The 26,316-nt window shown below is 44.1% G+C and overlaps 1 protein-coding gene across 1 annotated transcript; it reads left to right on the plus strand.

Annotated features, from left to right (window-relative positions):
- The first annotated feature begins 1,136 nt into the window (after positions 1 to 1,136).
- LOC308677509 (protein orai-2-like) lies at positions 1,137 to 23,720 on the plus strand. Its single transcript, XM_081343965.1, has 2 exons — positions 1,137 to 1,644; positions 20,268 to 23,720. Exons 1-2 carry the CDS (start codon positions 1,390 to 1,392, stop codon positions 20,835 to 20,837), a joined length of 825 nt encoding a protein of 274 aa, XP_081200091.1. The 5' UTR covers positions 1,137 to 1,389; the 3' UTR covers positions 20,838 to 23,720.
- The last annotated feature ends 2,596 nt before the right edge of the window (positions 23,721 to 26,316 follow it).

Below are 26,316 nucleotides of genomic sequence, written 5' to 3' on the forward strand. Positions count from 1 at the left end.
CTAAATTTCAGTTTTAGTGTGTGCCATTGTGCCCACAGTAAAAAAAATGACAATAAAGGTTATCCCTCCCTCCTTCCCTCCCTCCCTCCTTCCCTCCCTCTATCTATCTATCTATCTATCTATCTATCTATCTATCTATCTATCCATCCATATCTATCTATCTATCCATCCATATCTATCTATCATCTATCTATCCATCCATATCTATCTATCTATCATCTATCATCTATCATCTATCTATCTATCTATCTATCTATCTATCTATCTGTCTGTCTGTCTGTCTTCTATCTATCTATCTATCTATCTATCTATCTATCTATCTATCTATCTATCTATCTATCCATCCATATCTATCTATCTATCCATCCATATCTATCTATCTATCTATCTATCTATCTATCTATCTATCTATCTATCTATCTATCTATCATCTATCTATCCATCCATCCATCTATCTATATCTATCTAACCATCCATATCTATCTATCTATCTATCTATCTATCTGTCTGTCTGTCTGTCTGTCTGTCTGTCTGTCTGTCTGTCTGTCTGTCTGTCTGTCTGTCTATCTATCTATCTATCTATCTATCTATCTATCTATCTATCTATCTATCTATCATCTATCTATCCATCCATCCATCTATATCTATCTATCTATCTATCTATCTATCTATCTATCTATCTATCTATCTATCTATCTATCTATCTATCTATCTATCTATCTATCTATCTATCTATCTATCTATCTATCTATCTATCTATCTATCTATCTATCTATCTATCTATCTATCTATCTATCTCTTCTTAAAAACTTCCAGTGTTGGAGCATTCACATGTTGCTCATCGCTCGCACTTCGCCCATTTCCAGCTACCGGTGCTGGAGCGGAGCAACAGATTCCCCGCATCCCAGCGGAGAGGCGGCCTCCGAAGCCGCCCCTTTTTCCCCCGCCGCTTCCCCTTTAAGCCTCGAAGCGAACGCCCCGCGGCTTCTCCCCGCCCGCCCCGTCTGTCGCTCCGGCCTCCCTCGCCCCACCCAGCAGCGCAGCCGCCCGTGCGCCAATCGCAACTTTTGCCCCGGCGCCGCGTCCGCGTCCGAGCTTCGCTTCCCTCGGCGGAATCTGCCTCTTTTTCCCCCGCCGGCTCCGATCCTTCGGGGTCTCTCGCCCGGTTCCCGCCCTCCGTGCATTCGCTTCTGGCCTCGGCCCGGACGGAGCGCGCCTCCGGGGACCGCCTCGCCTCTTCTCCCGGTCCGCCCGCCCGCACCGCCGCTCGCTTCCCCCGCGGGGTCCGGCTCCGCTTGCTCGCCCCGGCGGGCAGAGGCAGGCGGGCGCGCCTCTGCCTGCCGCCCCTCGGAGCTTGCCGGCCGCCGCCCGCCTTCCTCTGCAGCTCCGATGAAACCCGGCGGGGGAGCCGAGGCGCCGGAGGGCGAAGGCGCGGAAGGGGAACGCGAGCCGCTGAACCCCGAGTCCTCGGAGCCGCTGGGCGTCTCCGCCACCTACCGGGAGTTCGTCCGGCGAAGTTACCTGGAGCTGATGAGCGCCAACCAGCACTCGCTGCACGCCCTCAACTGGCGGCGGCTTTACCTCAGCCGGGCCAAGCTGAAAGCCTCCAGCCGCACTTCGGCTCTGCTCTCCGGCTTCGCCATGGTGAGTTTGGGGAGAGGGGGAGGAAAGCGCCTCCCCGCCCGGCTGGGCTCTACCCGTTGGTCCGCGCTGCCTTGGCCTTGCGGGGACATTGCGGGGGAGAAATCCAGGTAGTCCTCGGACTGAAAAAGGCCACCAAACTGAGCCCAAACTTTCTGTGGCTGAAGGGAGTTTTGCCCCATTTTACGACCACAGCTGTTAAGCGAATCACGCCGCGAGGAACAGGGTTGTTAAGTGAATCTGGATTTCCCCCTTGACTTGGCTTGTCAGAAGGTCACCGAGGGGGAAATCACATGACCCCCGGGACGCTGCAACCGTCATAAATACGAGTCGCTTGCCAAGCCTCTGAATTTTGATCACATCACCCTGCTGTGATGGTTGTAAGGGTGAAAAATGGTCGTAAGTCACTTTTTCCAGTGCCGTTGTAACTTCCAGCGGTCACTAAATGAACTGTTGTAAGTCAAGGACTTTCCTGCCTGAACAGGGGGTTGGACTAGATGACCTCCAAGGTCCCTTCCATCATCATCAATAAATAATAATAATAATAATAATAATAATAATAATAATAATAATAATAATAATAATAATAATAATAATAATAATAATAATAATAATATAAAGATAGAGCCTTGGTGGAGCAGTGGACTAATGCCTCCTTAAGTAACACCAGCTGCCTGCAATTAGTGCAGGTTCGCATCCCACCAGGCTCAAGGTTGACTCAGCCTTCCATCCTTCCGAGGTAGGTAAAATGAGGACCCAGATTGTTGGGGGGCAATAAACTGACTTTGTAATAATGCTGCTTGGGGGGCCCCGAAAGCCCTAATAAGCAGGCATATACATAGAATGAAGGCTACTGCTAAGCTTGTAAGCCGCCCTGAGTCTTCGGAGAAGAGCGGGATATAAATGTAATAAAAATAAAAATAAATAAATAAAAATAATAATATCCATCAGTGCTGCTAGTACTGTGTAGAAAATGCAGGTGCAAGTCTCCTGTTTCACACATTCCCTATTTTCTGAAAAAGGAGGGACATCTTCACTTCCAGACAAAGGCCAGGGTTAATTAAATGCCTTTGGTGACCCCCATCTAATTTTTCAGAAGTCAGTGCATTATTTTATCCAACCCAAGGAGATCAATCCAAGACTGGCTAACCTTGAACATCCAAGCGGTCTCCGGATCTCTCTGGATCAATGCTTTCGTCTCCCAAAAGGGATGCCAAATTGGAGATGGTGTTTCATGGCTGGAGCAAGACCTGAACTTTGCAAAACTGTTCAGAGCTGTTTTAATTCCTGTGGCTCCCCTCACAAACAGCCTTGTGGCGTCTCCACGCCATAAAACAGGCATGTCAAACTCGTGACGTCATGTGACATTGCGCAACGTATTGCGACTTTTTCCCCATTGCTGGCAATGGGGTAGGCGCGGTTTCAGTATGATGCATCCGGCCCACGGGCCGGCAGTTTGACATGCCTGCCATAAAACATCATGTCAACCTCGGCCACTTTAAAGTCTGTGGACTGGCTGGCTGGGGGATTCTGGGAATTGAAGTCCACACACCTTTAAAGTGGCTAAGGTTGACTAACACTGGCTTAAAACCTGGCTCTGCAGCTTCCAGGCTCCGTCCCAACTTTTCCCAACCGCTTTTTGGAGTGGAGATCCCATGGTCCACAATACGGATAGCTCAAACAGATGGGTATTGTGGTTCAGAACAACTAAGAGCATTCTGCTTGGTGTTTGGAACCTGGCTCAAGATCCAAAACAAAACAAACTCACTTGGAATTCCAGCAACAAAGTTTTATTTCAAAAGAAGCGTTTGCAAAGGCTTGGTGGACTGAAACACACACAGGAGTTAAAGCCACACCTTACAGAGCTGTTTGACACATTTTTTTTATCCTATCCCCGACGCAGATTCCACCTCCCCTATCGCACTCAACACCCCTTCCCTAATCATCCGATCATCTTTCCAGACCGCCTAAAACCACTGTCCTTCCCATGTTCCAGGAAGCCCCTTTGTCCATAGCCTATCTTTCACCATCTGATTTTCTGTTACCACAGTCCATCTCCTATGTTGTTTTGGTATTTCCTCTTACAATTTGTAACTTCTGCTTTTCGTATTTGTACCTGTCAATGCTTAGATAAAATATTATTTCTGATCTTCAGTTGGCTTCTGCTTCAACCTTTAGACTCATTAGGAATTTCTGAATAATACTTTTATTCAGGGCTTTTTTTCTCGTAGAACGCTCAGAACGGAGTTCCAGCACCTTTTTTGGGATGGAACCTTGTAGGGTAGGCAAGGCGGGTTGTATAACATGTGTGAGTTCCGGCACCTTTTTCTTTTACAAAAAAAGCACTGCTTTTATTATTCCTTTCATTGGGGAAAAAGGCTACTTTCATGTACGCAGTCTGCGTCTCTCTGTAAAGTAGGGGTGTCCAGGCATGCCTCCCCAAACTTTCTGGAGACTATTTTATATTAATTTGTTTATTATTTCGATTTACATGACTACCCCTCTCCAATTCATGATTCTGCGCAGCTAGGCATAATTAAAAACTAGGCAAAATGCAAGAAACAATATAAAAACCATACAAGAATCAATTTGGTCTAATGGTTAAGACTGCAGCTGAAAAGGGCTTTTACTTTTTCCAACTTTTCAGAACGCTCCCCCCCCCCCGCCCCCGGCTGTATTTACAAACCCTAAAATAGGCCTTACTTTTTTGAAAAGAAAAAGAAAAGCTGTTAAACGTGACTTCAAAAACACACTGGGAAATTAAGTGCCACTACGGATGAAGGCCCAGCCATTTTGCCTTCTCTTTCCTGCTCCTTCCCCCACCCTTGAAAGTCAAAAGCTGATTTATTTGGTGCTGCCACAGAAGACTTTTTAAAAAGGGAAGAGCTAATTTGCTGAAGCTTTTTTTTGTCCTCTTCGGTTGCACGCTGCTCGACTCTGGGGTGGGGGGGAGGGGTTTAATTCTGGAGTGCCAGGCTTCTGCTAATGTTGTAAGCCCCCAAAGCCTCTTGAGGACGGGCAGGTAGACCTCAGCTCATGATTGCAATTGGGACCAGAATTTCCATTGCTAAGCAAGGTGCTTATTAGTTGAGTCGCACCCAATTTTACAGCTGCTTTTGCCACAGTTGTTAAGTGAATCACTGCAGTTGTCAAGTGAAGCACGCGGTTGTTAAATGAATCGGGCTCCCCTCATTGATTTTGCATGTCGGAAACTGGCTGGGATGGAAACTGGTTGGATGGCGATCACATGAACCCAGGATGCTGCAACCCTTTTAAATACACGCAGATTGCCAAATGCCTGAGTTTGGTCACGTGACCTTGAAGATGCTGCTATGGTTGTAAATGCAAGGACGGCTCCTGTCTCTCTTTCAGTGTCATTGTCACTTTGAACTAAATGAATGGCTGTAAGTCGAGGACTAGCTGTACAGAGAGTCTCCCCCCTGCAACTGTCCACTGTCCAACTGTCTTGGCCAGGGGTCTTCAAACTTGGCCCTTTTATGACTTGTGGACTGCAACTCCCAGAATTCCTCAGCTAGCGTGCCTGGCTGAGGAATTCTGGGAGCTGAAGTCCTCAAGTCATAAAAGGACCAAGTTTGAAGACCCCTGGTCTTGGCACTCCAGCGTTGACTGCACCATGCCTTCTCAGAGCATGCAGGATTGCTATCTGTGGCATCATGAGAAGGGCAGGGTTAGAGGAATCAAAAGTTGGAATTAAGATTGCCGGAAGAAATATCAACAACCTAAGATATGCAGATGATACCACTCTAATGGCAGAAAGTGAAGAACTAAAGAGCCTCTTGTTGCGGGTGAAGAAGGAGAGTGCAAAACTTGGGTTGGAACTTAACATTAAGAAAACCAAGATCATGGCATCCGGCCCTCTCAATTCCTGGCAAATAGATGGGGAAGAAATGGAGGTAGTGACAGATTTTATTTTCCTGGGCTCCAAAATCACTGCAGATGGGGACTGTAGCCAAGAAATTGAAAGACGCTTGCTCCTGGGGAGGAAAGACATGGCAAACCTAGACAGCACACTAAAAAGCAGAGACATCACCCTGACAACAAAAGTGCATATAGTCAAGGCTATGGTCTTCCCAGTTGCAATGTATGGCAGTGAAAGTTGGACCATAAGAAAGGCTGAGTGCCAAAGAATGGAGGCCTTTGAGCTATGGTGCTGGAGAAGACTCCTGCGAGTCCCTTGGACTGCAAGGTGATCAAACCGGTCAGTCCTAGAGGAGATCAACCCTGACTGCTCCTTAGAAGGCCAGATCCTGAAGCTAAAACTTAAATACTTTGGTGAATGGAATAAAGGAAAAAGAAAAGGCTTTGATTTTGAACTCAAAGGATGTGAAAACTAAGGAGGCTATTAAATTGTTAAGAGGACAATTTGATAAATTAATGGCTGACCAAGTGGCAACCAATTTGCGGTTTGCCAGGCATAATACTTTTTGCAACGCTAATAAACCAGGAAGATGGTTAGCTTATAGATTGAGGAAAAAACAAAGGGCTTCTAATATAGACAAGATTGAGCATAAAGGAAGGGTTGTGTTTCAACAGGACCTTATTAAGGACGCTTTTGTGGATTTTTATTCTAAATTATATGCTAAGGAGAAAATTAATGAAAAAGACATTGATATATATTTGGAAAATGCTAGCATTCCGGTTCTTACGCAAGAACAAAAAGAAGGGATTAATCAATTGATTACAGAAGAAGAAATTGTTACAGCAATTAAGGAATTGAAGGTGGATAAAGCACCAGGTACGGATGGTTTGACTGCGGCCTATTACAAAAATCTACAAATAGAGATGATAAAACCGTTAAAGGAACTGTTCCAGACAATCCAGAGGGGGGGAAAGGTGCCACCGTCTTGGAGAACAGCTTTTATTTCCTTGATTCCGAAGGAAGACCAAGATGCTACTCAAGTTAAAAATTATAGACCGATATCGCTTTTAAATACAGATTACAAGATATTTGCTAAGGTTTTGGCTAATAGATTGATGAGGGTTCTGCAACAGGTGATTCATGGGGACCAAACGGGGTTTATTAGTGGTAGGCAAATGAAAAATAATGTGAGGCATATAGTTGATGTGTTAGAGTTTTTGGAAAGGAACAACCAGATCTCTGCGGCGCTAATTTTCTTAGATGCTGAAAAAGCTTTTGATCAATTGAATTGGCAATTTTTGTTAAAAGTTTTAGACAAAATGGATTTTGGGGAAAAATTTTTGCAACCGATTAGGGCATTATATCAAAAACAAACTGCCCGAATTATAGTTAATAATAGCTTGACAGAAGCATGTAATATTGAGAAGGGCACAAGGCAAGGCTGTCCGTTATCGCCCTTGTTATTTGTGTTAACATTAGAGATATTATTGGTTAAAATACGGAATTCGGAAAAAATTAAGGGGATTCAAATTAGAGATCAGGATTATAGATTGAGAGCATTCGCAGATGATCTGGTTGTTACAGTGACCCAGCCAGAGAACTCTGTTGTGGACCTGATGGAGATAATAACACAATATGGGAAGGTTTCTGGATTTAAAGTTAATACACAGAAAACCAAAATTTTGGTCAGAAATATGACAGTTTCGCAAAAGGCTCTTTTAGAAGGACTAACTGGATTTGAGATTGTTAAAAGGGTTAAATATTTGGGGGTGTTTTTGTCGCCCTCTAATACAAAGTTATATAAAAATAATTATGAAAAACTATGGGGGAAAATTCAAAAAGAATTGGAGAATTGGGAAAAATTGCAATTGTCTTTGTTGGGACGGATTGCAGCAGTGAAAATGAATGTCCTGCCTAAATTTTTATTTCTATTTCAAATGATACCGATTCTTAAGAAAGATTCTAATTTGGAGGAATGGCAGCGAGGTATCAATAAATTTGTGTGGGCAGGGAAAAAGCCACGAGTTAAACTTAAGATTATGCAGGATACTCGTGAGAGAGGTGGGCTTAAAATGCCCAATCTTAAACTATATTATGAAGCTGCTGCATTAGTAGGAATAAGTGATTGGATTAATTTGACACAGAAGAGATTATTAAATCTTGAGGGCCATGATTTGTTGTTTGGCTGGCATGCATATTTGTTGTATGACAAGAAGGTAGACAATGTGTTTAGAGTGCATATTTTAAGACAGGCATTGCTGAGAGTTTGGAAGAAGTACAGACATAAGCTAGATTGCAAGATACCACTGTGGGCAATTCCAAAACATGCAATAGAAAATATACATGCTGGTTTCAAACATGATGTGACTACGTACAAGGAGATCCTAAGTTTGGAAAGAAATGTATGGTGTTTGAAATCATATAGTCTCTTGCGAGAAGAGAAGGTTGTTCAAAACTGGTTCCAATATACTCAGTTACGGGCCAGGTGGAAAGAAGATCAGAAAAATGGTTTTACAATGACTGATGAAAATTTGATAAAGCAAATTAGAAATCAGGGACCGGCACATATTAAACGGATATATCTTGCATTGATAGAAATTGACTCAGAAACAGAACTTGTTAAAGACTGTATGATAAAATGGGCCCAGAATATTCAAGAAGTTATTACAATGGACACGTGGGAAAAGATCTGGGTGAGGAACGTAAAATTTACACAAGCTCAAAATTTAAGAGAAAACTTTTACAAAATGTTTTATAGATGGCATTTAGATCCCAAAAAGCTCGCAAGTATGTATCCGAATTATCAGCCTAAATGTTGGAGGTGCGGTGATGAAGATGCAACATATTTTCATATATGGTGGACATGTAAAAAGGTTAAGGCCTTTTGGATAAAAGTTTGGTGGAACATGCAGAAGATTTTTAAACAGAGGATAAAGTTTTGTCCGCAACTTTTTTTGTTGGGAATAATTACAGATGCTACAGTTGTGGACACTAAGTTGATGTTGAATTTAATTACGGCAGCAAGACTCTTGATAGGTCAGTATTGGAAGAAAGAGGAATTGCCGTCTATAGAAGAGTGGACTTTAAAGGTTTCCGACCTGGCAGAGATGGCGAAGATTTCGGCCTATTTGAAAGATCACTCGCAAGAACGCTATATTATGGAATGGAGAAAATGGATTGAGTTTATCCAGAATAAGTATAGGGTTAAGAAATTTTATGTAGCATTTGAATAAGTCTTCTTTCTTTTTTCTTTTTTTTTTCTTTTAGTTTTTTTTTATATATATATATTTAATATTACTAAGGTTTGTTTTATCCTATATAAGCTAGAGAGTGATGGATTTTAGAGCTTATAGTTGTTAGTATATGATTGTTTATGATTGGTTTTCTTTTATATATACCTTGTATTTAGCTCTGGGAAGTCGGGGGGGGGGGGAGGGGGGGAGGGGGGAGAGGTAGGGGGGGAGGGTGAAGGGAGGGGGAGGGGGGTTTTTAAAGAAAAATTGTATGTTAAAACTTTTCAATAAAAAAAATAATAATAAAACTTAAATACTTTGGCCACCTAATGAGAAGGAAGGACTCACTGGAGAAGAGCCTAATGCTGGGAAAGATTGAGGGCAAGAGAAGAAGGGGACGACAGAGAATGAGGTGGCTGGATGGAGTCACTGAAGCAGGAGGTGTGAGCTTAAATGGACTCCAGAAGATGGTAGAGGACAGGAAGGCCTGAAGCAACGTTGTCCATAGGGTCGCGATGAGTCGGACACGACTTCGCAGCTAACAACAACAATTGGGTTTTCCATAGTTTTTATATTTTTAAGATTGTAAGCCATCCAGAGTTATACCCTGTGGTAAGATGGACGGCCAATATATTTTACAAATAAATAAATAAAATATGGACATCATTGGACCTTTTGCCTAAGGCCTGCATAGAACACGCCACAATTTCAGTGAACAGTATATTTTAATTTTCCTTTGTCCCTCCTTTCATCTGGGAGGACCTGGATTCACCAATAAGGTTTTCCACCCATTCCTTTGTTTACCACAATCCTATTACCATAGGTGGGCTAGGCCAGAGAATAGAGTTGGAAGGGACCTTGGAGGTCTTCTAGTCCAGCCCTCTGCCCAAGCAGGAGACCCTATACCATTTCAGACATGTGGCTGTCTAGACTCTTCTTACGATAAAAACCTCCAGTGATGAAGCACCCACAACTTTTGAAGGCAAAGCTGTTCCACTGGTTACTTGTTCTCACTCTTAGGAAGTTTCCCCTTAATTCCAGGTTGCTTCTCTCCTTGATTAGTTTCCATCCGTTGCTTCTTGTCCTGCCCTCAGGTGCTTTGGAAAATAAGGTTGACCCCCTCTTCTTTGTGTCAGCCCCTCAGATATTGGAAAACTGCTATCATATCACCAAGTCCTTTTCTCTAGACTAGCTATATCCAATTCCTGCAACCATTCTTCATATAATGTATTTTAGTTTTCAAGGCCCTTAATTGTCTTTGTTGCTCTTGTCTGCACTTTATCCAGAGTCTCAACATCTTTTTTTATAATGTGGTGACCAAGACAGATGCGGCCTGAAGCAAAAAACAAGAAGTTTCCTTTCTCCAGGCTAGATATGTTGACAACATTACATTTCCTTATTTGGGGCCACACCCAAACCCAGAAAGCTAATTTAGCAGGCTAAAGACAGCTTGATGTGAAGCAGAGTTTTGTCCCAAAGATGTTTTTTTCAGGCGGAAACTGGATTTTCTTGTTTTTCTTTGAAGACGTTTTGCTTCTCATCAAAGAAGCTTCTTCAGCTCTGACCTTGATGGTGGGGAATGGAAGGATTTATACTCCTTGCAGATAACTGGTCATTTGCATTCTTTTAGAGCAGTGGTCTTCAAACTTGGCCCTTTTATGACTTGTGGACTTCAACTCCCAGAATTCCTCAGCCAGCATGCCTGGCTGAGGAATTCTGGGAGTTCAGGTCCACAAGACATAAAAGGGCCAAGTTTGAAGACCCCTGTTTTTAGAGAGTCGTTGAAGCCATTTGGAGGTTTACCTGTGTTCTCAAGGTCACCTGAGTAGTGTAAATATGTGTTGAGCCATCTTGGCTGCAGAATGTTTTCTGCCCTGTATCTCTTCACTGTTGAAGACAGGCACAAACTGTTGGGGATGAGTCTGTGTTGTCTGCCTCTCAAACTGAAGGGCAAATGGTTTCTGTAGTCTGCAGTGTTTTCTGGAAATCCGTTCATGCTCCCTCACCATTTGAAGAAGCTTCTTGGATTTGAGGCAAACCGACTTCAAAGAAAAACAAGAAAATCCAGTTGCCTTCTGAAAAAACACCTTTGGGACAACCGTGACCTGGATGACTGAAAATCTCCATAAATATTAAGCGGAACTCTGGGCTCCAGGAGAAAGGAAGGGCTGAAGATTTAAGGAGAACAGCTGGAAGGCTGCCATTGCTAATACCTGTCGCCCCAGGCAGTCAGCTTTGCACTGTGTTTAATGACACAACTTGTCTGATTACGATCAGTCACGGAGCTGCATGGCAGATGAAGGAAATGAATCAAGGTTTTGGGTTCCTGGTTCGCCTGCCATATTCATTATGAACCAAAATGGTGGAAAAGTTGCTTTAGAGCAAGGGTCTTCAAACTTGGCCCTTTTATGACTTGTGGACTTCAACTCCCAGAATTCCTCAGCCAGCTTTGCTGAGGAAGTAATAAAAGGGCCAAGTTTGAAGAACCATGCTTTAGAGTGCTAGAAGTTGAATGGGTTGCCATTTATCCTACCGGTTTCCACTCTGAAAGAACAGGCCTAGCTAGAATGCAACAGCCTCCTCTGTTATTTTTCTCCTCAAAGCATCTTTGATCGTGTTTTTTTTAGTACAGGTATTCCTCAACTTACAACAGTTCATTTAGTGACTGTTCAATGTTACAACGGCACTGGAAAAAGTGACTTATGACCGTTTTTCACACTTAACAACTGTTGCAGCATCCTCATGGTCACATGATCAAAATTCAAATGTTTGGCAACTGGTTCATATTTATGATGGCTACAGTGTCTTGGGGTCATGTGATCAGCTTTTTGCGACCTTCTCATGAGCAAAGCCAATGAGAAAGTCATAAAATTAGGCAAAACTGACTTAACACATGTTTCATTAGCAACAGAAATTTTGGCCTCAACTGTGATCGTCAATTGAGAACTACCTGTACACTTGCTGTCAATTTTTTTTTTAGTAGCAACAAATACCTCTTCTATTTATTTAAACCAGAATTTGGGCAACTTTAATATGTGTGGATGTGGTGGCTCAGTGGGTTAGGACGCTGAGCTTGTCGATCAGAAGGTCGGCAGTTTGGCGGGTCGAATCCCGAGTGCCACGTAACAGAGTGAGCGCCTGTTACTCGTCCCAGCTTCTGCCAACCTAGCAGTTCGAAAGCACGTAAAAATGCAAGTAGAAAAATAGGGGCCACTACGCTGGGAAGGTAACAGCGTTCCGTGCGCCTTTGGCGTCTAGTCATGCTGGCCACATGACCACGGAGACATCCTCGGACAAGCGCTGGCTCTTGGGCTTTGAAACGGAGATGAGCACCAGCCCCTAGAGTCGGAAACGACTAGCACGCATGTGCGGGGGAACCTTTACCTTTACCTTAATATGTGTGGAGTGCTAGCGGGGGAATTCTGGGAGCTGAAGACCACACTTCTTAAAAGCTGCCAAGTTTGAAAAACATTGACTAAAGATTCAGAAGCTTCTTTAACAGGCAGGAGAAAAAAAAAACCCTCATCTAAAGTCATTTTCTTTAAAAATATTCAAATAAATCACAATTGTGGGGAGTTAGAGAACTGCTTTCCTGGTGCCACTAAATAGGTGATTACAATGACAAAACTAAAGAAAAGGAATTTGCACAGATGTGAAAAATGTCAAGGGAATAAAACTGATTTTTTTATCCACATTTATCCAATTTTCTAGTTTTTCTTCCAGGTCTTGGAGCCCTATGCAGTCTTCCCAGGATTGAGAATGCCTCTAATTTGGCAGTGATAGTTAAAAAGCCATAATTTGAGCCACAATTAATTAATTACATAAGCTCTTTGGGGTAAAATAGTTTTATTTTCCCCACAGTTGGGCAGTTTCTCTTGATGTCTTAAATATGGTTCTAACATCTACCAGAGAACTGGATGGGCAGCTGGACAGATTTAATTTATCGATCCTGCTGGAACAGAAAATACCTCATTGCTGGCAAAAACATGAGCATGGCTATGTTTTATTTTTAAATGCAAAGAGGCTTTGGAATGAGACAATCCCAAGGAAGAGAATTTATGTTGAATCAGAAGGGAATTAGTGTTCCTTGTGTGCTCAGAGGCAGTTACGCTCCATATATGGTCAAAGGTAATGTGCTGGTTTGTCTAGTGATTAAAGCATCGGGCTAAAAACCAGGACATGAGTTCTAGTCCCACCTTAAGCCAGGTAGGGGACCTTGGGCCAATCGCTTTCTCTCAACCCCAGGAAGGAGGCAATATTTATTTATTTTATTTTATTTTATTAGATTTATATACCGCCCTTTCCCGGAGGACTCAGGGCGGTTTACAGGGCATTTTAAAATCATACCAATACAAAATACAAGTTAAAAGATAAATAAAATATTAAATTATCCCTGAAAATAAAACCCCGGTTAAAATTTTCAGCCTGGGTCAGAGAGCTCAAAGAGCCAAGTCTTCAGGTCTCGGCGGAATGAACGTAGGTCAGGGGCAGTTCTGAGCTCCACGGGCAGCTGGTTCCAGAGGGTAGGCGCACCCACAGAAAAGGCCCTCTCCCTGGGTGTTATCCGCCGGCAATCTTTTATCGGCGGCACCTTGAGAAGACCCTCCCTCTGCGAGCGCACTGGACGAAGGGAACTTGATGCAATAGCAAACCACTTCTGAAAAACCTTGCCAAGAAAACCGCAGGGATTTTGTCCAGGGAATCTCTGAAAAATGGACATGGTTGCATTGAAGAGGGGGTGGGGGTGGGGGGAAAGTGCTGTTACCTTCCTTCCCCCTTAGTCCCCAAATAATCCCTAGATCAAAGGTGGCTTTGAAAAGTTATTCACACCCCAGCCAACACAGCATGTTTTATTTCTCTGGCTGTTATATTGAGGTGTGTGTGTGGGGGTGTGTGTCCTTTTTTCTTCAGATCTACAGGAAAGGTGAAGAAAAGTCTCTTGCAGCCACACCTTCGGCTGGTGGGAGGGCATGAGGTTGGTCTTTCTGCTTGCTGTGATGGTCTTCCTAGGAGGCCATGGAAACAGAAACAGTCTTGCTGATGAAATCTTTGATGCCTCGTCTTCTTCCCTTTGCTGGTATCCGAGTCTGGACTTTCACTGCTGGGTGTTGCACGGACCACCCAATCAATTATTTGCTTCCTGAATTTGATGACCTTGTATTTGCTTCTCCTCCTATAATCTTGGGCTGCACCCACCACCACCATATTCTCACCCATCAAATTTGGATTAGGTTTAGCTTGTTTTTCTTGGAAAGAGTGCCACCCATCCTTGGCCATAGGAGCAACGTTGGGTTGCTAAAAACCTCTCGTTTTATCTGGAAGCTGAGTCACTAAAAACCTCTTGTTTTATCTGGAAGCTGAGTCACCGAAGCGGGACTGTTGGTTCAAAACCTTTTGCTGCTTATCCAGGTAACTTCTTCAGCCTGAGCAAGCTGGTTAGGTGGGCCCCTCCCCCTACATGTCCTCCAGGGAGGTTTCATTTCTTACCCTGGAGGAGATCTATGGGGTCCGCCTAACCAACTTGCTCAGGCTGAAGAAGCTACTTGGATAGGCAGCAAACGGTTCTGAACCCACAAGAAAAGAAGCCGAGCACAGTAGCCGTGACTCAACTTCCAGACAACTCAAACCGGGTGACTGAGAATCTTCATTGACCAATCTCTTAATCTCCACATCTTGCTAGCAAGACGAGATTGCGCATTAACCCCTGCACATTATATGCAGTCACCTCGCTTTCTCCCATCAATTGGGGGGGGCGGGCTCAGCCTTTTCTCTCTGTGCTCTGGATTTGGAATATTGTTTCCTAGGACAGCTCCCCCCTGGATCTGACGCTCTTGCAATGGATTTCGGCTGCCGTTCTTAAACAACCCAGCCGCCCTCTTTTAGGCGCAAAATCAGCTGGGGGACTACAGGTATGAGGCTGAAGTTTCATTACCCTCGACTACCTGTTGACTACCTTGACTATCACAGTCGGGACCAGAATTTAAGTGAGTTGCACCCAATTTTATAGGGACGCGGTGGCTCAGTGGTTAGGACGCTGAGCTTGTCAGTCAGAAGGTCGGCAGTTTGGTGGGTCAAATCCCGAGTGCCGCGTAGCAGAGTGAGCGCCTGTTACTCGTCCCAGCTTCTGCCAACCTAGCAGTTCGAAAACATGTAAAAATGCAAGTAGAAAAATAGGGACCACTACGGTGGGAAGGTAACAGCGTTCCGTGTGCATTTGGCGTCTAGTCATGCCGGCCACATGGCCACGGAGACGTCCTTGGACAAGTGCTGGCTTGTCCCATGACCTTGGGATACAGCAACGGTCATAAGAATGAACCATTTGGCAAGCATCTGGATTTCGTTCACGTGACCCGGGGGGATGCCGCAAAGGTTGTTGTAACTCTGAAAAATGGTCGTAAGTCACTTTTCCCGGTGCCCTTGTAACTTTGAACGGTCGCTAAATGAACTGTTGTAAGTAGAGGACTGCCTATACTTTCACCCAAGGTTTAAGTCTGTGCATTTCCTAAATGGGGAAATCCTTCTCTTTGGCTCCTCCTTTCTCTTCCAAAGCAGGAAGTACAAGAGAAGGGACACCCGAATTGGGGTTCAGAGGGACAGGCCCCCCCTTTTTTTTAAAATGCTAGGATTTGGGGGAAGGGCGCAATAAAAATCTAGGGCTGGATGTCCTCTACTTTCTGCTTCAGGTCTTCTTATTTATCCCCCAGGCAGCACGTGTTTCCTTGTCAGACTTTTGGCCAACCAGCTGTCACCACTCCATTTAACTGTGGCCCACTTTTGGAAAATAAACTGCTCATCTCTTGCCTCTCTTCCCCCCCCCCCCCGTAACTTGATTCATGGCTTCCAGTTGGACACTTTCCTGGGACATATTAACCCCCTTCTTGTTGTGAGACCCACCGAAAGTGTTTGGAGAGAGACTTCCTTTTGCAAGTCGGGAGAGGTTCCCCCTTTTCAAGAATTTTATAAACTCCTGTTTACTTCTCTGCCAGAAGGGGTTGATCAGAGGGGGGGGGGGAGGGAGCCATTTTGCTGGGGCTTAAAGCCAGCCTCCTCTTCCCTCTCCCTCCTCGCTCCCCCTCCCCGAATTATCTGGGGAAGGAACTGGAACTTAAGCCAAAGCTGGAGCTATAGCTAGTCAGCCCAGAATACAGGACGCTGCCCTCCCCCTCCCTTTTTCTTCAAGCAGCACATTCAAGTGCCAAGTTGGGGATTAATAGCTTTAAAGAGGCACGGCGGCTCATACTTGGCTGCAGAGGCAAGCACCACGACAAAAATTGCACACAGTTTCCTCCCTCTGCAACGAGATCCCCGCAGGGGTGGTAGAACTGCAACACAGCCGACATAGATTTATTTACTGTTGTTCTGCATCATGTCCCAGGCTGTGGTCAACTCATAGAGAATTGGAATCATCCTCTAAGCAGCCCCAGGAAGCTTAAAAACGGCAGGTTTTGATCAAACTTGGCTGGGCCTCAGTCATTCCACCTGCAGCAAGGGCACAACTGAGGGCCGATAGCTGAGTGCCGGACTAATACAGGGAGTCCTCGACTCATGACCAGAATTGAGCCCAACATTTCTGTTGTTCAGTGAGTCGTTTAAGTGAGTTTTGCCCCATTTTACGACTTTTCTTGCCAAGAGTTGTTAAGTGAATCACTGCAGCTGTTAAGTTAGAAACTCAGTTGTTAAGTGAATCGGACTTCCCCATTGACTTTGCTTAAGAGAAGGTCACAAAAGATGATCTCACATGACCCCGGGATACTGCAACTGTCATAAATATGAGTCAGTTGCTAGGCGTCTTGAGTTTTGATCACGTGATCGTGGGGATGCTGCAATGGTGGCAAGTGTGAAAAATGGTCATAAGTTATTTTCCCAGTGCCGTTGCAACTCTGAACAGTCACTAAACAAATTGTAACTGCCCCCATTGAGGACTTCATGTATAGATGTGGTTTTGAGAGAGAGAGAAGGAGAAAGAGAGAGAAGCAGAGAGAAAGAGAGGTTTATGTGGTCACCTAAATAAATGGATTGTTCAGATGAGTTGAACTTAAGCTTTTGTCCCAGGCTAGCTTGAGATGGCTATCAGACCAGGATGGATGGATGGATGGATGGATGGATGGATGGATGGATATAGATAGATAGATAGATAGATAGATAGATAGATAGATAGATAGATAGATAGATAGATAGATAGATAGAAGTCCAAGAAACCATTAGATCAGTGTTCCTCAAACTTGGCAACTTTTAAGTTGTGTGGACTTCACCTCCCAAAATTCTGCAATCAGTCATCTTGGCTGGGGACTTCTGGCAGCTGATGTCCACCCAACATAAAATTGTTAAGGTTAAAAGTTGTTAAGGCTGATTTAGATTTTAACTGGACATGGGAGCATAAATTGCTTCTTTGAAAACCAATGTGAGTGTAGCTGGCTGCGCTGGTTTGAAATACATTTTCCCACAACTCTTGCTGTGTTTTTCATTTTTCTTTTAATAGTTTTTTTTAAAAAAAACATTACAAAACCCATGTATCTCTCTCTGAAAGGAACTGGAAGCTACCATTCCAAACAGACCAACTAGGGAGCAGGACTTTTTCATCTCCCAGTGAATTATTTCTGAGCAAACAAGGTTAGAATAACTTTGCTCCTGTGGTTCCTCCTGAGTTCAAAGCAGGGTGGGTTTAGAAAATAAATAAAATAAAAGTTAGGCAAACTGTGCTGTGTTTACAACAAAGCTTCCTGAGCCACCTGGAATTATTATGAGGTTTGTTTTTTTTTAAAAAAAGATGCATAAAGAAAGGGAAGTAGCATGCCACGAAGCAAAGCACCAATTTTGGTTATTTCCTTGATTCAAGATCTCCAAGCACGACCAGTGATCATCCTGCATTCATGGAACTAAAAATGGGGGGGGGGGCGAGTAGAGCTGGTTGTTGTTGTTGTTAGCTGCGAAGTCGTGTCCGACCCATCGCGACCCCATGGACAATGTTCCTCTGGGCCTTCCTGTCCTCTACCATCTTCTGGAGTCCATTTAGGCTCACGCCTACTGCTTCAGTGACTCCATCCAGCCACCTCATTCTCTGTCGTCCCCTTCTTCTCTTTCCCTCCACCTTTCCCAGCATGAGGCTCTTCTCCACTGAGTCCTTCCTTCTCATTAGGTGGCCAAAGTATTTGAGTTTTAGCTTCAGGATCTGGCCTTCTAAAGAGCAGTCAGGGTTCATCTCCTCTAGGACTGACCGGTTTGATCACCTTGCAGTCCAGGGGACTCGCAGGAGTCTTCTCCAGCCCCATAGTTCAAAGGCCTCCATTCTTTGGCGCTCAGCCTTTTTTATGGTCCAGCTTTCACTGCCATACATTGCAACTGGGAAAACCATGGCCTTGACTATACGCACTTTTATGACAGGGTGATTTCTCTGCTTTTTAGTGTGCTGTCTAGATTTGTCATGGCTTTCCTCCCAAGGAGCAAGCGTCTTTTAATTTCTTGGCTACAGTACCCATCTGCAGTGATCTTGGAGCCCAGGGAAATAAAATCTGTCACTACGTCCATTTTTTCCCCATCTACTTGCCAGGAATTGAGAGGGCCGGATGCCATGATCTTGGTTTTCTTAATGTTAAGTTCCAACCCAAGTTTTGCACTCTCCTTCTTCACCCGCAACAAGAGGCTCTTTAGTTCTTCTTCACTTTCTGCCATTAGAGTGTTATCATCTGCATATCTTAGGTTGTTGATATTTCTCCCGGCAATCTTAATTCCAACTTTTGATTCATCTAGCCCTGCCTTTCTGGTGCTTTTTGCAGAACCAGCCGTCCAGCCTCATTGCCCCCAGGCAAATGCAGGTAGCTTGTTCTGTTTGCTTGGTTTTTATGATGCATTCAGATTGGTGGCAACTTCCTAAACTTCTGGCAACTTCCTGAACTAGTCCCTGCAGTTTTCTTGACAAGATTTCAGAAGTGGGTTTACCCTTACCTTCTTCCTGAGGTTGAGACAAAGTGGCTGGCGCCAGGCCATTCCGCTGGCTTCGTGCCCATGGCAGGATTAGAATTCCTGCTCTCTCGGATTCTAGCCTGATGCCTTAACCCAGTATTTCTCCACTTGTCATCGTTAAGACGTGTGGGCCTCAACTCCCAGAAGTCCCCAACCAATATGGCTGGCTGAGAAATTCTGGGAGTTGAAGTCCAGACATCTTAAAGTTGCCAAATTGGAAAAAAAACACTGCCTTAACCACTGCCTCAAATTAGCTCAGAAGTAGTTTGGGTAAGGAAAAACATCCGGAGGCACAGCGGAAGGACGAATTGGTGATAGGGTGCAACCTCATTGGTTTACTTCCCAGTAAATTGGTGGTTTGAACATTAGTAAAAAGGTCTCTTTTTTGCTGTTAACCACATTTTGCTCTGTTGAACTAAGATGAGTAAAAACTAGAGAGGAACCTTTTAAAAGGAAGTTGACTTTTGCAGCCCCCCCCCAAAAAAAAATAAGGTGAAGATGGCAGAAAAGATCATTGGCAGTTCCCTCCCTTCCATCCAGGACATGGCATATAAACGTTGCTCGAGTAGGGTCTGTAAGATTGTCTGGGCCACTACACACCCTCTTCACAACCTGTTTTCCTTGTTACCTTCTGGGAGGAGGAGGCTCCGTGGTATTTGAAGCAGAACATCCAGATTCAGTTACAGTTTTGTGCCATACTCTCAAGCTTCCTCTTTCCGCTATGTATTCAAGATGGATGGACAGTGATTAATACGTATATGCAGTGCTTTTTTTTTGCAAAAGAAAAAGGTGCCGGAACTCACACATGTCATACAACCCGCCTTGCCTACCCTACAAGGTTCCATCCAAAAAAGATGCCGGAACTCCGTTCTGAGCGTTCTACGAGAAAAAAAGCCCTGTGTATATGTATTTATAGGTAAGGGTTTAGGTATATACATACATAAGGGACGTGGTGGCTCAGTGGGTTAGGACGCTGAGCTTGTCGATCAGAAGGTCGGCAGTTTGGCGGGTCGAATCCCGAGTGCCACGTAACAGAGTGAGCGCCTGTTACTCGTCCCAGCTTCTGCCAACCTAGCAGTTCGAAAGCACGTAAAAATGCAAGTAGAAAAATAGGGACCACTACGGTGGGAAGGTAACAGCGTTCCGTGCGCCTTTGGCGTCTAGTCATGCCGGCCACATGACCACGGAGACGTCCTCAGACAAGCACTGGCTCTTCGGCTTTGAAACGGAGATGAGCACCGGCCCCTAGAGTCGGAAACGACTAGCACACATGTGCGGGGGAACCTTTACCTTTTACCTTTATATACATACATATGTATATAGCATGTTTATATGTGTGTGTTACGTATGTGTACACTTTTTGAGAGCGGGCAACAGAATTTCATTTTCAATGTGTGCCAGCGTGCCCACAGTAAAAAAAAAACCTGACAATAAAGGTTGTCTTATCTTAAAAAATTAAAAGCTGGGCTCACATTTGCACTGAGCCAGGAGGTTCACTGAACGACCTCCATCAGTTATTCTCTTTTAAGTTACAACCATCTGTCCTTCTCCAGGTGGCCATGGTGGAGGTACAACTGGAAGACTACGACTATCCTTGGGAGCTGCTGGTGGCCTTCAGTGCCTGCACGACGGTGCTGGTGGCCGTCCATCTCTTTGCCCTTATGGTCAGCACTTGCATCTTGCCCAACATCGAAGCCGTCAGTAACATCCACAACCTCAACTCGGTCAACGAGTCCCCCCACGAACGCATGCATCACTACATTGAGCTGGCCTGGGGCTTCTCCACGGCTTTGGGGATCTTCCTTTTCCTTACTGAAGTGGTGTTGATCTGCTGGGTCAAGTTTATGCCTGTCGGCAACATGGGGACCAGCAGAAAGTGCTGCTCTCCAGAACAGCTCCAGGATGGGAACACCACGGCCTCCGCAGACAGCTCTGGCTGGAACGCTGCCATGGCCTCCACGGTGATAATGGTTCCCGTTGGCATCGTGTTCATCATCTTTGCTTTGCATTTCTACCGCTCCTTGGTGGGGCACAAAACTGATCGGCACCAGCAAGAGCTGGAAGAACTTAACCAGATCAAATATCAGTTGGACGGAGAAGCCACGGCGCTGCAAGTGGTGTGAATTGGCAGCCTCACTTGAACTGCAGCTGACGTGAACTTTTAGAGAGAGAGGGCCCGTCGTCGTCACTCGTATCCTTGGGTTTTTTTGTCTCGACGGAAAAACTGTTAAGTAACTGCCACTGTTGGAATTTAACCCCAAAGCTGTGTGATGTTGATGTCACTCCACAGTCTCCCAACGTTCAACGACCCCGTTTGTTTGCATTTCCTAAGAGACAATTTTCAAGCCCCGGACAAGTTGTTGAAATGGGCTGCTCCTGAAAAGCAGGGGGTGTGAATCTAGGGATCCTTCCCTGCGGAACGTCTCCATTTGGTGGATTTTTTGATCGGACGGTAAAATGTTTACAGTAGGCAGTTGTTGGGAAAAAGAACAGCTTTGGTGGGACTCTTTTAAGATTTCAACTTTGTTTTTCTGCTGAACTGGAGAAGACAATCAAAGGGTCTTTGGTTATTTCTGATATTTCAAAATGGGTGGGTTTGAAAAGGTTAATGCAGTCCATTCGTTTTGCCATTTGCTTCTCTTCCCATCTCTGCATCTGGAATGGTAAGAATTCACCAACCAAGATTGGGTGGGCTGACTTTTGAGCAGGTGTTAAAACCGCTGTGTCCCAAGAAAGGGGCCTAACTTCGTGGCCTAGTTTTCTGAAACTGATCTCCTCTTCAACTTTCGCTGTGCAGTTCCCCTCGCTGCTCGTTTTACAATTAATCTGAAAACATCCGATACCAAACCTTCCGATCAATTTGATGGGCTCGGGCAGGGGTAGGCAACCTTGGCTTTTTTATGACTCGTGGACTTCAACTCCCAGAATTCCTCAGCCAGCTTTGCTGAGGAAGTAATAAAAGGGCCAAGTTTGAAGAACCATGCTTTAGAGTGCTAGAAGTTGAATGGGTTGCCATTTATCCTACCGGTTTCCGCTCTGAAAGAACAGGCCTAGCTAGAACGCAACAGCCTCCTCTGTTATTTTTCTCCTCAAAGCATCTTTGATTGTTTTTTTTTTAGTACAGGTATTCCTCAACTGGTTGGCTCGAATTCTGGGAGATGAAGTCCACGAGTCATAAAAGAGCCAAGGTTGCCTACCCCTGGAGGAAGTACTTGCAACTTTGATTCGGCATTGTAAATCCAGTTTTTCCAGCTGGTCCCTTTCCCCCTTCTTGGGACCCCTTAAATCCCACAGTCCCTGGCGGAGCGTTTGATCTAGCTAGCACATCTGGAAGGCGCGAGGATGGAGAAAGGCGTACTCTAGCCAGTCTTTTGCACGCACTCTGCACCATTCCTCAGATGCTTGTTTGCTTATATCGATGGAAACTTGGCATCAGTTTTGGATCATTGTCAGAGTTGGGGGTCAGTACAGAAAGTTGGACTTCGGACTCAGGAATTCCTGGGACATGCATATTATCCCCATATATGTGCTTTGCCCCCAGTCATACATTGCCTGACCCTCCCCAGAGATCCCTATTTATAGAGACAAAGTCACACAGTATCTGGGGGGAACAGACTGCATGGCTCCACTGGGAGATGGCTTCGTTGCTTGGGGTTTGTTTGTTTTTTCAAAGAAGGAAGCAGACTACTGGGGTGTGGTAGAAGTTAAATCCAAGTCGAGTTTAGGAACTTGGGGGAGGTAAGGACAGGGGTTTGCTTGCCTCTTGTGTTTTTCTTTCAAGAACAAAACTAGCTGATTTGATGTCGGACCACGATCAGGAGAGCTCCCGAAACGTTAAAACCAGGCTGATATCTTATCCTCCATCTTCCTCAACTGCCTGCCCTGCATAGATGTGGACCAGCTTCTTATCTCACGGCTGAAGATGCTGAGAGCTGCAGTTGAAGACAACTAGGAAATGACACGTTCTAGAAGGCTATGCCTGTAGTAAGAGAGCGAGATATCACAGGCAGCTCTTTATCAAACCAATTGCAAAACATGCACATGGGTCTTTATCAAAGGGGCAGCCGCAGTGGTAGCTGATTTCCTGCTGAACAGGAAGTAGTGCAGCTGAATCCTCTGGTCTTCAGCTGTTCATCTCTTCAGGAATGCTCAGATGTTTCCCCTTAAGAGTTCTGCTTCCTTAGAATAAGGAGCCGCACGGATCCACCTCTTGTTTTTCTGGGAGCAAAGTAGCTGGGGGAGAAGATGGGAGAGAAATTTTTGAATGGATAAAAAGAACACGCCGTTTTCGCCATCATGGATTCTACCGCTGTTTTATTGGAGAAGAAAAAACATATCTTCAGGATGTGCTTGTAGGAAGCTGGGAGGGGGAATCAAAGCAGAATTAGACATATAGGAAGCCCAGTTGACATTCCCAGGAACTGTTTCTCAACCTTGGCAACTTTTTAAAGATGCATGGACTTCAACTCCCAGAATTCCTCAGCCAGCATGGCAGGGTGGATTCTTCAATTCTGGGAGTTGAAGTCCCCGCATCTTAAAAGTTGCCGAGGTTGAAGAAGCACAGTGCTAGATCATGCAAGCAGTGATGATGAGTATGTCTCAGAGGAGAAGACAGTGCAGGGAAGTTGGCTGGGAATACTGCTATAATTCTTTGAAGCACAGCGGCCGCTAAACACTCAACACCTTTTATCAAGCAATGCTTCACTTTCCGGTTAAAACATGAATTAATTTAGCCTTAACTAGGCCAGCTCAATTACTTGTACATCTCAGAGCTTGGCTTTTAAAAATTCTTTGGAAACCAGCTTAGTTTACATCAGCCTTAGTTAGCTTGGCATCTTCTGAATGCACTGGAACACAGCTTCCCTAACTCTACTCCAATGCACCTGAGGGGCAAAGGTGGTTTAGATCTTAACCATGCAGGGCTAGAGTTTTTACATTTGTGAATGGTACACACTTAAGAGCTTGGTACACGCTTTATCATGTATTCTCGGACTCATTTCTATAAGTGGAGGGCGGGTGCCAATTGGGGGCATGTTTATTTTTAAAATAAAATGTTTTTAAAGAAAAAAAAGGAAGTTTGTCTAAGTCAAGTTACCAAAATATGCTGAAATTAAATAAATAGATCACTCCCAGAGTTAATTAGACTGCGTATATCATGACTTCCCCAACAGGTATCCCTGCATTTAGAAAGGTAGCCCATCAAAGGGCTCTTTAGTCTTAACTTTTGCACTAACATCTTCCACATGCTCAGACTTTATTATGTGGGATCGTGTACAGGAAGATTCACCCAAGGGGACATGGAGCTGGAACAGCTCAACCTGGATTGGATGTCATCTCCTTTATCTGCCGCTCTTGTAGACATACTCAAAATATTTTATTGTTGATGGTTACGCTGCATCTGGGGTGCGAGGGTGGGATGCAAACTTACCCTAATCAGGAAAAAAAAAGAAAAACCCAGATCAGATTCCTAAGGGACTTTTCCTGATGCAGGCACCCTAAAGACAGGTGGTCTCTCCTAACGGATGCTTGCTGAAATAGCATCTTGGACCAACTGAACTCTCATCTGCCCTGTTTAGGGAAAAGATGGTGTAGCAGAACAGAGGATATTCAGAATTTGAGAGAGGGATCTGTGAAAGGGATCTCGGAGTCTTAGTAGACAATCACTTCAATATGAGCCAGCAGTGTGCTGCAGCTGCCAAAAAAGCCAACACAGTGCTAGGCTGCATTAACAGAGGGATAGAATCAAGATCAAGTGAAGTACTAATACCACTTTACAATGCCTTGGTAAGGCCATACCTGGAATACTGCATCCAGGTTTGGTCACCACGATGTAAAAAAGATGTTGAGACTCTAGAAAGAGTACAGAGAAGAGCAACAAAGATGATTGGGGGACTGGAGGCTAAAACATATAGGGAACGGTTGCTGGAATTGGGTATGTGTAGTTTAATGAAGAGAAGAGTGAGGGGTGACATGACAGCAGTGTTCCAATATCTCAGGGGCTGCCACAAAGAAGAGGGAGCCAAGCTATTCTCCAAAGCACCTGAAAGCAGGACAAGAAGCAACGGATGGAAACTAGTCAAGGAGAGAAGCAACCTAGAACTAAGGAGAAACTTCCTGACAGTTAGAACAATTAACCAGTGGAACAACCTGCCTCCAGAGGTGGTGAATGCTCCAACACTGGAGGTTTTTAAGAAGAGACTGGACAGCCATTTGCCTGAAATGGTATAAGGTTTCCTGCCTGAGCAGGGGGTTGGACTAGATGACCTCCAAGGTCCCAACTTTTTATTATTATTATTATTATTATTATTATTATTATTATTATTATTATTATTATTATTATTATTAATTTGTGGGTTCTGCTCTGCTGTTCAAAGTTTTTAGGCAATTATATCAGAGATTGTTCTTGATCTTGCCAGATCTCTCCTTGACTTCAACAGTTCCATATAATTTCCATTTAATGTTTCCCACAATTCAAATGCTAACTGAAAGATGAGAGAGAGGAGGGAAAGGGAAAGGAATATTTCTCCTTACTTTGTCAGAAGAAATGATCTGCATTTTCCAGTTCTTAAGGCAGCTGTTTAGGGGGGGGGGCATGGTTATTGAAACCAGACAGTCTGATTACAGTCCAAAAGGTTAGAAGGGTTAGAATTGTTCATCTGTGGAATTAACTTTGCTCAGCTAATTTTAGGCCTAATAAATCAATCACCTTTTTACTGTAGGGAGAAAAAAAATAGCAGTCAATCAACTGAAAGGATATCCAATCTTTTGCATATATTTTGAATCCATTAAAAACTGCACATAAAGAGTAAGCCTCATTCGAATTAGCAGAAAGCTGTCACATATAACTTAATACCTTAAAAAGGCAGTGTTATCTTGCATTTATTTAGGAATTCATTGAGACATACAATTTGACCAGGGTTGCAGAAACTACCGCTTTATCATATATAAATGCAGGTTGTACACAGTTGATCTTGCTGATCTCCAGAGTTAACTGGATCTGAAACCACTGGAGTTTCTACATGGTTAGGGACGTCTAAAAAGCATCCTGGAAGAAAGCAAAAGGATGACATATCCTTACTGTTGCCAAGAAAATAATGACAGTGTACAGGCCAGGAATCAAGCTTCATGTCAACAAGACATTTTTTAAAACTATACACATCTCTGGTTGCTATTCCCTAACATTTTGTAAAAACGGAAGTTTGCTGTGGCAATCAATTCTGCTCTAGGGATCTTGGCATAGCTATGCGTCAGTCCCACTAAATAGATTAGACCAGGAAATAAAATTCCATAGAAAGGCTAAAACTATCTTTACTGAGATTGGCTATAATAATAATCTTCCAAGTCATATCACCTCCTTCTTCTTAGCCTTCAGTGAATAAGGATGGCATCTGCCTGAGCTATTGCCAAATGTTATATCAATGTTTTGGACTTAAAGGGGTATTTTAATCCATTTTGTTTATTTTATTTATTTATTTATTTTATTGGATTTATATACCACCCTTCTCCTGAAGGACTCGGGGCGGTGTACAGGGCAGTTAAAACACAATATACAAGGTTAAAAATAAATTAAATTAAATTAGCCCCAACAAGTAAATCACATTT

The sequence above is a fragment of the Vipera berus genome (assembly GCF_964194415.1).
Source record: "Vipera berus genome assembly, chromosome: Z".
Taxonomy (NCBI): Eukaryota; Metazoa; Chordata; class Lepidosauria; order Squamata; family Viperidae; genus Vipera; species Vipera berus.